General features: G+C 50.4%; 2 protein-coding genes and 1 non-coding gene across 3 annotated transcripts in view; all 3 read right to left on the bottom strand.

The window, feature by feature from the left end:
* Window positions 1-825, bottom strand: part of CBLC (Cbl proto-oncogene C) — a 12214-nt gene extending 11389 nt beyond the window's left edge. Inside the window, 2 exon segments of the mRNA XM_023749025.1 lie at window positions 107-250; window positions 811-825. Of these exon segments, the coding sequence (XP_023604793.1) occupies window positions 107-250; window positions 811-825 (159 nt within the window).
* A 3936-nt stretch (window positions 826-4761) lies between these two features.
* Window positions 4762-4870, bottom strand: LOC111824572. The gene has a single exon (XR_002827678.1). It is a non-coding gene; the product is annotated as a U6 spliceosomal RNA (small nuclear RNA).
* A 7696-nt stretch (window positions 4871-12566) lies between these two features.
* Window positions 12567-13883, bottom strand: BCL3 (B cell CLL/lymphoma 3). The gene is made up of 3 exons (XM_006108485.3): window positions 13689-13883; window positions 13322-13439; window positions 12567-13172 (listed from the first exon to the last, which is right to left on the bottom strand). Exons 1-3 carry the CDS (start codon window positions 13830-13832, stop codon window positions 12985-12987), a joined length of 450 nt encoding a protein of 149 aa, XP_006108547.1. The 5' UTR covers window positions 13833-13883; the 3' UTR covers window positions 12567-12984.
* Between the last annotated feature and the right edge of the window lie 322 nt (window positions 13884-14205).

The raw sequence follows: 14205 nt of genomic DNA on the forward strand, positions 1-14205 counted from the left end.
TGTTAAAAAAAAAAAAGAAAGAATTGTGACCTATGCTGGGTTCTTAGAGCGCGGGAAATCAGGCTTCTGGGCGCTGGGCTTGAGGGGCGTGGTTTTCTCAACCAACCTGCGCCGCCTGTGCCAGGTGCTCAGCCCCGCTGCGCGCCGGGCGGCCACCAGGGGCGCTGTGGGGCCGGGCGGTCCCTCCGCCCACCGCCGCAGGCCACGCCCCCCCAGACGGCCAGGCCAGGTTCGGGTCGCAGATGTACACCTATTTAGAGAATTTTGAATCAGAGGATAATATTAATGCCTAACAGTTATTGAACACTCTCTGTCGGGACCTGTGTGTCAAACTACATTTTTCTCACTGGATTTTCAAAAACCCTGGGAGGTGGAAGGAGGGGGAGAGAGTTTAGGATGATCTCAGCCCTCCTCCTCCATCTCTTAGAAACGGAGAATCATTAACTTGGGGAATCTTCGACGCTGCACCTCAGACGAAGCGGAGACTGGGTGTTTGCTCTCAGGGTGGCCAGGTCGGCCGCCCAGCTTCTTGCGTTGCTGACCTCTGAGTCAGCCTCAGTTTCCTCCTCCCAAAAAATAGGGTGAAACCCCGGTGGCCGGGCAAAAAATTCAAATTGTTGGCTGTGCCAAGTGTTGACAAGGAGCTGATGGAAGTGTCAATGGACAAGTGACATTGGAGAGGACTTTGGTGGGGCCCATCAGACCTTTGACAGGGCAAGTTCATGGCCAAGAGATGTGGCTTGCAAACACTTTCGCTCACATCAGGACATTGTGCACCTGAAAGAGTTACCCAGGGTAAGTGAGCCTTACCCGGACTGTGCGCATGCGTTCTAATATCTTTCATTCTATTTAATTCCATTTCATTAAAGGGAAAATTGTTTGCAACCCACTAAATTGATTTCACAACCCACTAATGGATCTTGCTGGGCAGGTTGAAAAACATTGAACTAAGAAACTCTAAGAGACATGTTCCAGGACGCTAACTGCAGCCTTCTGGGAAAGGGAGAAAACTGGAAACAAGGTAGGTGCCCCTGCCAGGAGAAAGGATGAATAAATCGTGGTGTGCTCTCACAAAGAACTCCCACACAGCCGTTCGGATGAATGAAGTGGACACACATATCAATGTCATGAATTGTGAAAACATCATGATGAGTGAGTGTGCTGGGTTGAATAGTGCCCCACCCCACCCATTCATGTCTTCTGGAACCTGTGAATGTGACCTTATTTAGAAATAGAGTTTTTGCAGGTGTCACCAAGTTTGGATGAGGTCATATTGAATTAGGGTGGACCCCAAACGCAATATGACTGGGAATGGGGGACAGGCACAGGTACGCTCACAGGGAAAGCCACGTGATGACGAAGGCAGAGACTGGAATGCCAGGGCTGCTGACAAACACCAGGAACCAGGAAGAGGCCAGGAATGGTCCTCCCCCAGAGCCGTCACAGGGAGCATAGCCCTGCCCACACCTTGATTTTTGGATTCTGAGTCTCCAGAATTGTGAGAGTACAAATTTCTGTTGTTTAACTCACTCAGTTTGTGGTCCTTTGTTACAGTCGCCCTAGGGAACTAATACAAAACAAAAAAGTGCAGAAGAGCCGAAACCGGTTTGGCTCAGTGGATAGAGCATCGGCCTGCGGACTGAAAGGCCCCAGGTTCGATTCCGGTCAAGGGCATGTACCTGGGTTGCGGGCACATCCCCAGTGGGAGATGTGCAGGAGGCAGCTGATTGATGTTTCTCTCTCATTGATGTTTCTAACTCTCTATCTCTCTTCCTTCCTCTCTGTAAAAAATCAATAAAACATATTTTTAAAAAAAGTGCAGAAGAATTAACACAGTACGTTATCCTATAGAATAAAAGCATAGTATGCAAATTGTCCCCTTGACAAGGAGTTAATACAGGTGTTCGACCAGGGGGTGGGGCCGGCTGGGGGAAGGGAGGGAGGCCTCCGCCGGCAGCCAGCCGCCACTAGGGACCCTACCAGTGCACGCATTTCGTGCACTGAGCCTCTAGTCATTTATACCAAATTTGAAAACCTGCAAAACCAGTGTTATAAACTATTTGGGGATACATTTGTATATGATGATAGTATGAAAATGTGCGGTGATGCTGAGCAATAAATGCAGGACATGGAGCAGGAAAAGGATGGACTCTGAGAAGGATACACTGGGACTTCAACAACATCATTAATGTTTTCATTTTAAAAAGCTGGCTCAGATATGGCAACATGGTTAAAAGTTCATGTGGTTGCATAGTGGATACAAAAGAAGTGGATGACAGGAAAAGATACTCAGCATCGTTATCCGTTAGGGAAAGGCAAATGCAAACCACAACGAGACTCCACCTCACGCCCACCAGGATGCTATGGTAATAAGTTGTGGAGGGGCTGCGGGCAGTACACTGCTGGTGGGACTGTAAAACGGTGCCACTGCGTTGGAGAACAGTCTGGCAGTTCCTCAGAAGGTTAAATATGGATTTTCATATGACCCAGCCTCTTCTGTATAGATATCCTAGAGAATAGAAAACAGATACCCATGCAAAGATTTGTGAAAACACCTAAATGTTCAACTGATAAAGGGATAAAGTAAATGCAGTATACCCATACAATGGACTATTATTTGGCCATTGAAAGCAATGAATTACTGATAACATACTAAAATTCGAATGAACCTCAAAAACATGATGCTAAGTGAAAGAAGCCAGTCACATGTTGTATGATTTGATTATGTAAAAATGTCCAGCATAGGCAAATCTATAGAGACAGAAAATATATTCGGCGTTGCCTGAGGCTGAAGGGGGCTGGGTAAAGAAATGTTTTAAAATTGATTGTGGTGATGATCGCACAACTCTTGATCTTACTAAAACCATTGAATTGTACACTTTATTTTTATTTATTTTTAAAAATAACTCTTCTTTTTTAAAAAAATATATTTTATTGATTTTTTACAGAGAGGAAGGGAGAAGGATAGAGAGTCAGAACATCAATGAGAGAGAAACATCGATCAGCCGCCTCCTGCACACTCCCCACTGGGGATGTGCCCGCAACCAAGGTACATGCCCTTGACCGGAATCGAACCTGGGACCTTTCAGTCCGCAGGCCAACACTCTATCCACTGAGCCAAACCGGTTAGGGCAAATTGTACACTTTAAATAGTTAAATTGCTGGGTATATGCATTATCTCTATAAAATTGTTTTTTAAAAAGGCCGGGCTCTTTCTGGCTGGTGTGGCTCAGTGGTTGAACATCGACCTATGAACCAGGAGGTCATGGTTGGATTCTCTCTCATCATTGATGTTTCTATCTCTCTCTCCCTTCCTCTCTGATATCAATAAAAATATATTTTTTAAAAAAAGTCAGGTCAGATCTCATGGTAGCCGCAAGAGGGCGCTCTAAGTACAGACAACTCCTCCCTTGGGAACAGAATTTCTCAGGCCTTGCCCCAGACTCTGGCCACACCCCCGGGAATTTGGCCACGCCCCAAGGTCTGAACCTTGGATACGGCCTGCCTCTCATCCCAACCACGCCTCTGAGACTCCGGCCACACCCCCAAAATCTAACTACCCCCTAAGGTCCTAGTCAGACCTCAAGGCAGTGTCTGATGCAGCAAATTCACCCTCCCAACTCCCCAAACTGACCACAGATGCAAGCACAGACTAGATACTCTCAGAAACACAAGCCTTACAACCATGACTTTTATTTATTTATTTTTTTTATTATTATTTTTTTAAATATATTTTATTGATTTTTTACAGAGAGGAAGGGAGAGAGATAGAGAGTTAGAAACATCGATGAGAGAGAAACATCGACCAGCTGCCTCCTGCACATCTCCTATTGGGGATGTGCCCGCAACCCAGGTACATGCCCTTGACCGGAATCGAACCTGGGACCTTTCAGTCCGCAGGCTGACGCTCTATCCACTGAGCCAAACCGGTTTCGGCACAACCATGACTTTTAATTTGCAATCATTTTTTTTTCCTTTTTGGAATCATTTTAACTTTACAGAAAAGTTGCAAGAATAAGACAAAGCTTTCTGTATAACTTCATCCAGGTTCACCAATTGTTAACACTTCACCAGTTTGCTTTATCGCTGGCTCTTTCTCTCTTCCCCACCTCCCCAACCATCCGAGAGTAAGTTTCAGACATTTTTCCCCTTTGTGTATTTCCACGTTTATGGGCATTCTCTCACAGCACAGTTATCAAAAGCAGGGCATTTAACAGTGATACAACACTAGTATCTAACTCAGTCTATATAGTCAAATCACCAGTTGTCTCCAAACTGTCCTTTTTTCAAAATATGTGTTTATTGATTTCAGAGAGGAAGGGAGAGGGAGAGAGCGATAGAAACATCAATGATGAGAGAGAATCGCCGATTGGCTGCCTCCTGCTCACCCCCTACTGGGGATGGAGCCTGTAACCCGGGCATGTGTCCTTGATCGGAATCGAACCCAGTGGCACCCATCAGTCCACAGGCTGACACTCTACCCACTGAGCCAAACCAGCTAGGGCCCCAAACTGTCCTTTTTTTTTTTCTTAAAATATGAAACACGCCCTAACCGGTTTGGCTCAGCGGATAGAGCGTCGGCCTGCAGACTCAAGGGTCCCAGGTTCGATTCCGGTCAAGGGCATGTACCTTGGTTGCAGGCACATCCCCAGTGGGGAATGTGCGGGAGGCAGCTGATCGATGTTTCTCTCTCATCGATGTTTCTAACTCTCTATCCCTCTCCCTTCCTCTCTGTAAAAAAATCAATAAAATATATTTAAAAAAAAAATGAAACGCTTCCCGAATTTGTGTGTCATCCTTGCACAGGGGCCATGCTAATCTTCTCTATATCGTTCCAATTTTTTAGGATATGTGCTGCCTCAGCGAGCACCAAGCTGTCCTTTTTAACAAAACGTTACTTTCCAGTCCAGGATCCGATCTGAGGTCACGCCTGGTGCCATGGCTCAGCCTCCTTTGTGTTTCACGGAGGTGACGTTTTTAAACATTACAGGCCAGTTCCTTTGTAAGAGGACAGAAACCCCTAGATTTGGGTTTGTCTGATATTTCCTTGCGATTAGATTCTGGCAGCAGGATGCGGTGTCCTTCTCAGTGTATCGGGTCGGAAGGTAGCATGATGTTGGTCCGTCACATTATTGGAGATGAATCCCATCACTTGGTTAAGGTGAAACATGGAATCTCTGACTCATAGACTCACCAGGTCAGTTTCTTTCCTTTCTGGGCCTCAGTTTCCCTTTTTTTTTAAAATGGAGGTGTGGCCTGGCCAGTATGGCTCCGTGGTTGAGCATCGACCGATGAACCAGGAGGTCATGGGCTCAATTCCTGGTCGGGGCACGTGCCCAGGTTGCGGGCTCAGAGGGGAGAGACAGAGAGAGAGAATCATCAATGTGAGAGAGACACAGATATTAGTGACCTCCCGCATACGCTCTGATCCTGCAACCAAGGTACATCCCCTTGAGTGGAATCGAACCGAGGACCGTTCACTGGATAGGGCTGATGCTCTATCCACTGAGCCAAACCAGCTAGACTAGGGTAATAAAAACATATTTTTAAAAAATAAAATAGGCCCAGCTGGGTGTGGCTCAGAGGAACCGAGAGGTCACGGGTTCAATGTCCAGTCATGGCACATGCCCGGGGTTGTGGGCTCGCTCCCCAGTAGGGGGCGTGCAGGAGGCAGCCAATCAATGATTCTCTCTCATCATTGATGTTTCTATCTCTCTCTCTCCCTCTCCTTTCCTCTCTGAAATCAAGAAAAATACATTAAAAATAAAATGGAGGCTTACAGGAGGGTCTGCAAACATACCTCACCAGCAGATGTGCTGTGTGTAGCTCTCATGCTCTTGAAATTTATTTACGCATTTTTATGTTTTTAATTGAACATGCCCACACTCACATTTGGTAGCTTTCACGCACGCACCTGGGAGAGACAGTCTCTGAATGTCTGGGTTTGCCCAGGATGCTGATAACAAGCGAAACTCTGCAGCAAGGGTTGGGGCCTCCTGAGCAATGATTGAAAGTATGACTTCTGCCTCTAGGGAGCGAGGAGCATCACCGGTGAGACCTGCCTTGGTGGCCTTGGTTAAGGGATGGGTGCTTGACTGTGCTAGGGCTGGGGCGCTGGAGACCCTGTAGACGAACCCCCTCCGTGGAGTCTGTCTCTCTCCGGGGGAAGGGAAGGGAGATGGGTGTGGAAGGACACAGCCCCAGTCCCGAGGTCAGGAGGCCGAGGGGATTTCCACGTGTGGAGGAGCCAGAGCCTTCGTTTTAGAGAAGTAACTTAACCAAGGGCAGTGCTGGGTTCAGCTCCTGAACCCAGGGTTAGTTCCTCACAAAGGAGCACATCGCCCGGAGCCTGGGCCCACCGGTACCAGGAGCCTCCTGTACACATTCCAGGCCGGGGATGGCCAGGTCCTGTGCTACACACTTGGCACCTACAGTCTCATTGGATTCTCACCCACCCACCAACAGAGTGGAATATTTTTTTTAAAATATATTTTATTGATTTTTTACAGAGAGGAAGGGAGAGAGATAGAGAGTTAGAAACATCGATGAGAGAGAAACATCGATCAGCTGCCTCCTGCACACCCCCCTACTGGGGATGTGCCCGCAACCCAGGTATGTGCCCTTGACCGGAATCGAACCTGGGACCCTTCAGTCCGCAGGCCGACGCTCTATCCACTGAGCCAAACCGGTTTCGGCTATTATTTCCATTTTACAGATGAGGAAGCTAAGGCTCAGGGCAGTCAAGTCTCGTTGCCTAAGGGCCACCTAGCCCTTCGGTAGCAGAGCCCTGGTGCGACGGAGACCCCGTGGTCCCTCTGTAACTATCTCCCCTCTTCCTTTTGTAACAGAACTTCAGGATTTTAGCTGGGTGCATGTGACCCGGATAAAACTACATTTCCCAGCCTCCCTCATGATACTCATCACCACGTGACTATATTCTAGTTACTTGAATGTGATGTGTGTGACTTCTGGGTTGTGGCCTTAAAGCAGCGGTTCTCAACCTGTGGGTCGCGACCCCTTTGGGGATCGAACGACCCTTTCACAGGGGTCGCCTAAGACCATCAGAAAACACGTATATAATTACATATTGTTTTTGTGATTCATCACTATGCTTTATGTTCAATTTGTAACAATGAAATTGGGGGTCACCACATGAGGAACTGTATTAAAGGGTCGCAGCATTAGGAAGGTTGAGAACCACTGGCTTAAAGGAACATAGAATTGGCTTTCTTTTTTTCTTCTTCCCAATGATTGGACTATGGATGTGATGGCGGGAGCTGGAGCAGCCATTTTGGGCCACAGGGTGGAAGTATGCGGTGAAGGCAGACAGGAGGTGGAAGAAGCGTGGGTATTTGACATCCTCAAGCTACTATTTTAGGCCTGGTTGTGAATGAGGCCTTTAATGAGAGAAAAAATAAACTTCCATCTCATTCAAGACTCAACATAGTTTAGTTTTTGTTGTGACAGCAGGATAAAAAGTCTAGCTAACACTCATCTGCCTAGGCCTTTTTTATCCAAATTTTCAATCAGAACAAAGAATAGGACCCATCATCTCTACTGCTTTTCCTCTATGTCCTCCAAAAACAATTCTAAGATGATAAAAACAGCCATTCCTATGTGTCAAGTTCTTTTTCAGAGCCATGCCCTGTTGTAAGCACTGTACACAATTCCTTGGAGTTTAATCCTTACAACAACACTACAAGGTAAAAGCTATTATTATTATTTTTAAAATATATTTTATTGATTTTTTACAGAGAGGAAGGGAGAGAGATAGAGTTAGAAACATTGATGAGAGAGAAACATCAATTAGCTGCCTCCTGCACACTCCCTACTGGGTATGTGTCCGCAACCAAGGTACATGCCCTTGACCGGAATCGAACCCGGGACCCTTGAGTCCGCAGGCCGACATTCTATCCACTGAGCCAAACTGGTTAGGGCGCTATTATTATTTTTTAAAATATATTTTTATTGATTTCAGAGAGAAAGGAAGAGGGAGAGGTAGAAACATCCATGATGAGAATCATGGATCAGCTGCCTCCTGCAAGTCCCCCACTGGGGATCGAGCCCACAACCCGGGCATGTGCCCTTGACTGGAATCGAACCTGGGGCCTTTCAGTTCGCAGGCCGACGCTCTATCCACTGAGCAACACCGGCTAGGGCTAAAGGCTATTATTGTGCCCTTATTTTTATAGATGAGGAAACTGAGGATCAGGGCTGGGGAGTCACCTGATCAAGGTCACACAGCTAGGAACCGGAAGGGCAGGACTCGAACACAGCTCTGACCCCAGGGCCTGTGCTCTCAATGACGCACCTGGGTGTCATTTCTGTTACTGACACCCATTTCCAGCAGCACCCGCATGCCCGTGCTTGCACTCACTGAAAAGAATAGATACAGCCACACACAACCTTCCTGAGAGGCAAGAGGGCCCCTGAGTATGAACATGGGAGCTGAGGGCAGCAGACTTGGACAGGAGGCTTGCTCTCTCTGAGCCTCCGTTTTCTCCTCCGGAGTACGGACTGCATCATGGTCATTTCTGTTCACAGCCTCAAATTGGTCACACAGTGTGACAGGGCACCGGACACACCACAAAGAATCGCAGACCCCATCCCGCAGTGGGGAGTGATCACTGTTCATTTTACCGTCACTTCCCACGGGTCGGCTCCGTGCCAGGCAGTGCGCTAGCTGCGGTGGGAAGGGCAGACCCTGCCCTGGCCTCCTGGAGCTCAGGGTCCGCTGGAGAGACAGTCACTGCGCATGGCCGTACCCACGTGCTGGGGTTACGGCGTGGGGAGTTCTCACACGGCTGCTTCCAGGGCCCAACACTCTGTAGTGGGTTGAGTGGTGGCCCCCCACAAAGATATGTCCCTGGAACCTGTGAACGTAACCTCATTTGGAAAAGGGTCTTTGCAGATGTAATTAAGAGAAGGATCTTGCCCGGCCGGTGTGGCTCAGTGGTTGAGTGTCGACCTATGAACCAGGAGGTCACGGCTCGATTCCAGGTCAGGGCACATGCCCGAGTTGTGGGCTTGGTCCCAGTGTGGGGCGTGCAGGAGGCAGCTGATCAATGATTCTCTCTCATCATTGATGTTTCTGTCTCTCCCTCTCCCTTCCTCTCTGAAATCAATTAAAAAGCATATATATATATATATATATATATATATATGAAAAAAAAAAGGATCTTGCCCTGGCCGGTGTGGCTCAGTTTGGTTGAAGCATTATCCTGTACACCAAAAGGCTGTGGGTTCGATTCCCCGTCAAGGCAATACCCAGGTTTTTGGTTCAATCCCTGGGGCTCCTGCAAAAGGCAACCAATTGATGTTTCACTCTCACTTTGGTGTCTCTCTCTCTCTCTCTCTCTCTCTCTCTCTCTCTCTCTTTCTCTCTCCTTCCCTCTCCATTCCTTTTTCTAAAACTAAAAAAGAAAAAAGATAAGCACCCTGAATTACTCTTGTGGGCTCTAAACCCAATGACAAGTGTCGTCATCAGAGACAGAAGAGGAGACACAGACACACAGAGGAGACACAGACACAGAGGAGAAGGCTGTGTGAAGATGGAGACAGCTTGGAGATGCAGCCACAGGCTGAGAAATGGCTGGAGCCACCAGAAGCGGGAAGAGGCGAGGAAGAATTCTTCCTAGCCTTGGCTGGGTGGCTTGATTGGGTGGAGTACACCAAAAGATTTTGGGTTCAATTCCTGGGCAAGGCACAAACCTAGGTTGCAAGTTCGATCCCCAGTCAGGGTATGTGCAGGAGGCAACGGATTGATGTTTCTCTCTCATGTTGACGTTTCTCTCTCTCTCTGAAAATCAATAAAACCATATCCTCCGGTGAGGATTAAAAATATCCTATGTAATAAAAGCCTAATATGCTAAGTGTCCGACCGTTTGACCACTCGCTATGATGTGCACTGACCACCAGGGGGTAGACGCTCCGACCGGTAGGTTAGCTTGCTGCTGGGGTTCGGTGGATCGGACACGCCGTGGAGCCCTCCTGCGGTCCCTCCCCAGCCCCGATCATGCTCTGGTGGGGTCCCTCGGCCTAGCCTGAGCCCTCTTGCAATCTGGGACCCCTTGGGGGATGTCAGAGAGCTGGTTTCAGCCCAATCCCCACAGGCCAGGCCGAGGGACCCCACCAGTACACGAATCCATGCACCAGGCCTCTAGTAAATAGATAGACAGACAGACAGATAGATAGATAGATAGATAGATAGATAGATAAATAAATAAAATTCTCCCCTAGAACCATTGGAGAGTGTGGCTCTGCCCACACCTTGATTTTAGACTTCTGGCTTCCAGAACTGTGAGAGAATACATTTCTGTTTTAAGTCACCAAGTTAGCGGTCGTTAAGCCAATATACCTTCCAAGTCAGCGGCTCTAGGGACACCATCGCCCAGAAACAGGGTCAGAAACACAGCCACATGGTCACAAACACACTGAAGTCAGGAGAGCACAGGTCACCCAGTCAGAGCTGACCCGGAAGTGGGCGTGCATGGGTGTGTGTACATGCGTTCACACACACATTTGTACACCCAGCCATTCACGGAACCCAGCAGTGCCTTCCAGTAAGATGTTAAGGCAGTTGGCCCCACAGATACAACATGTGGTAGGAGTCATGGCAGCAGAAATGTTCACAAGTGCCAGGTCTTATGAAAACCCCAGGGCCCAGCCAGGTCCCCAGACTAAAGAAAAACAGCCCAGCCCTAGCTGGTTTGGCTCAGTGGATAGAGTGTCCGCCTGCAGACAGAAAGAAGGGTTCTGGGTTTCGATTCTGGCCAACGGCACATGCCCCAGTTGTGGGCTCCTCAGTCGCCAGTAGGGGGCGTGCAGGAGGCAGCCGATCAATGATCCTCTCTCATCATTGATGTTCCTCTCTCTTCCTCTCTGAAATCAGTAAGAAACAATATTAGAAAAAACAAACAGCCCCAGCTGGTTTGGCTGAGTGGATGGAGCGTTGGCCTGCGGACTGAAGGGTCCCGGGTTCGATTCCGGTCAGGGGCATGTGCCTTGGTTGCGGGCACATCCCCAGTTTGGGGTGTGCAGGAGGCAGCTGATCGATGTTTCTCTCTCATCGAGGTTTCTGACTCTCTGTCCCTCTTCCTTCCTCTGTAAAAAGTCAATAAAATATATTTAAAAAAAGAAAAGAAAAAGCAAAACAGCACTTACCATTACTCAGAAACACATGATCACTCATGAAGACCTATACAATGGGACCAAGGTCATCAGCTTCTCTCAAAGGACAGCCCTTTCTTCAAGGCCAGGGGTAGTGGGGGCTGTTAGAGCTCCAGTCCTTCCTCAGGGGTTCCAGCTTGTCCCTGCTGTCCCCACTGCACACCCATCTTCCCTTCCTGAAGATCAGTCAATTCCTGTAGCAAATTTCTTACCCATATAGCAATCTCCTAGCAACGCTGATTCTCTGATTGAACCTGGGGTCAGCTGACTCAAGGCTCCTAACGATATCCTCCCCGTCCTAATCCCTGGAATCTGTGATGTCACTTTACGTGGCAAAGGGACTTTACAGACTGGATGAGGTTAAGGACCTTGAGATGGAGATTATCCTGGGTCCAATGTAATCACAGGGTCCTCCCAAGAGGAAGGCAGGAGATTAGAGTAGATGTATAGATGGAAGCAAAAGGTTGTAGACACAAGGAAGGGGCCAGGAGCCAAGGAATGCAGGCCAACCTCTAGGAGCTGGAGAATGCAAGGGAACGGATTCTCCCCTAGAGCCGCCCGAAGGAACCAGCCCTGCGGACACCTTGGCTCAGTGAAACTGATTTTACACTTTTTTTTTAATATGTCTTTATTGATTTTTAGAGAAAGAGGAAGGGAGAGAGATAGATAGAAACAGCAATAGGAGAGAAACATCATCCATCGACTGCCTCCTGCACGCCCCCTACTGGGGATCGAGCCTGCAACCTGGGCATGTGCCCTGACCAGGAATTGAACCAGCGACCTCTTGGTTCCTGGGTCGACACGGAACCACTGAGCCACCCCTGCTGGGCGGATTTTACACTTCTGACCTCCAGGAGTATAAGACAATACACTTGTGTTGTTTTAAGCCACTGAATTTGTGGTGCTTTGTTAGCGTGGTAACAGGAAAGGAATGCTTGATTCACAGGAGATGTGTCCACAGAGTCAAGGCACAGACATTGTATTCAGGGGGCCGAGAGCCACTGAGTAAAATGTGACACACCAAGAGAGGCAGGCACACAGAAACAATCATACGACGACCGCAGGTCTCACAAATGCCACAGAGACAACCGCAGTGTCACACACCAGTCATCTGTGGCACTCCTCGGGAAAAACACACACCCAGGGTCACTGCGGAGTGCAACAGGGTCTCCTGGAAAAACGTCACACGTTCGGTCATCCCCGAAAACAACGGCTCAGCCACACCATGACAGAACATCCGAACACGCCGGAAATCCTGGAGTCACTCACACATGCCATCACCCTTCTGAGACTCACAGGTCACTCGTGGAGGCAGCGGGGTCCGGCTTTCAGGTGGGTGCCCACACAAGCACACTTCTCCAGACCTCCTCATGAAAGCGGTCCAGCCACGCCAGGGATATGTTACAAAAATAGTTTATTACAAAAGAAATCCAACCAAAAATGCCTAATAATTTACATCGTCATAAGTGCCCCGCTGCAGTCCCGTCTCTCCCTCCTCATGGGCGGAGGGCAGAGGGAGCAGCTGTTCCCCGGTTCCACCAGCTCTGAGGGAGGAGAAGGAAATACATGATTGAGTGGGATTCCAGACAGGAGATTGGTGCCTGAGGAGAACAGGGGGAAGAGTCCTGGGCGGAAGACGGAAGACGAGGTGGGGGGATATCTGTGCTCAAAAGAGGGGGCAAATGCATGTGCAAATCCTGGTTCGAAGATTGGGGGGGGGGGCAGAGTGAGATCTTCACAGTTTCCAGGAGGGCTGACTCCTCAAGGGCAGGGAGGTCCCTCCTCATGAGTCCAAGATCTGCCCCCCCATCCCTCTCAGCTGCCCCCTGGAGCTGGAGGGGGAGGCACCGGCCGGCCAGGGGCTTGGAGGACCCCGACAAAGGGCAGGAAGGCAGGTGGAGATGAGGGAGAGAGGAAGAAATTGTGGGGAGCCATGGGAAATCCAAGGGGATCCTTGGGAGGAGACTGGGAAGGCGAGGAGGATGGTGATGCAGAGAGAAGACCTGTGGGAAGAAGAGAGAAGGCGGGTGAGGGCAGTGAGAGACTAGATCCAGAGAGAAGGGGGCCGGGCCCCAACTCCTGGGTTCGGAGGGGCGCAGGGCCTGGAAGGTCGGGAGGAAGGAGGGAGCTGGGGCTGGAGCTGGTTTCTCACCATTGGAGCTGAGGCGGCTGCTGCTCTCCGGGGAGGTGGTGGCACTCCGGTCAGGGGAGGGCTCTGGCTGTGACGCAGGCGCAGGCCGCGTGGCCTTCCCTCTCAGGATGTCGATGACCTGCAGGAAGATGGGGGTCACCACCAGGCCCCCCCTCCCTCCACCTCCACTTGCTCAAGGGTCTGTCAGCGAGCACAGCAGCAGGTGAAGGTGGGCACGTTGCCTCCTTTCTTGGTGCCTCAGGCTCTCCTCCTGTCTAGACCTCACACCCACCCTCTGCGCTCCACGCCTGGGCACAGACGCACACGCACACACACCCCCCTGGGTCAGACTCCCCCAGCCCCGCACCCCACCACCGCGCACACTCACCCGGCGGCTGCGCGCCACCATGAGCGGCGTGTCGTTGTGACAGTTCTTGAGGCTGCTGTCGGCGCCGCTGCGGACCAGCGTGCGCACCAGCGGCAGGAGCCCGCGGCCCGACGCCGAGTGCAGCGCGGAGCTGCCCGAGTACATCTGCGCGTTCACGTTGGCGCCGTGCTGCGGGGTGGAGGGGCGGGTCAGGACCAACCCCCGCCCGGACCCAGGGCGATGGGGGCGGAGCCAGAGGGAGGGGCGGAGCCAGTGGGAGGGGCGGAGCCAGAGCCCGGGGCAGGACCACCCCGCGCCCGGACCCAGGGTGATGGGGGCGGGGCCAGGGTGAGGGGCGGGGCCAGAACCCGGGTCAGGACCACCCCGCGCCCGGACCCAGGGTGACGGGGCGGGGCCAGGGGAGGGGCGGGGCCAGAGCCCGGGGCTGGACCACTCGGGGGCTGGTGATGGAGAGAAGGATGGGAGCTAGAATCCCCGACGGGTCAGCGCGGGACTAGGCGCGGCGCTGAATCAAACC

This window comes from Myotis lucifugus, unplaced genomic scaffold (genome assembly GCF_000147115.1).
Source record: "Myotis lucifugus unplaced genomic scaffold, Myoluc2.0 scaffold_2454, whole genome shotgun sequence".
In the NCBI taxonomy this organism is placed as follows: Eukaryota; Metazoa; Chordata; class Mammalia; order Chiroptera; family Vespertilionidae; genus Myotis; species Myotis lucifugus.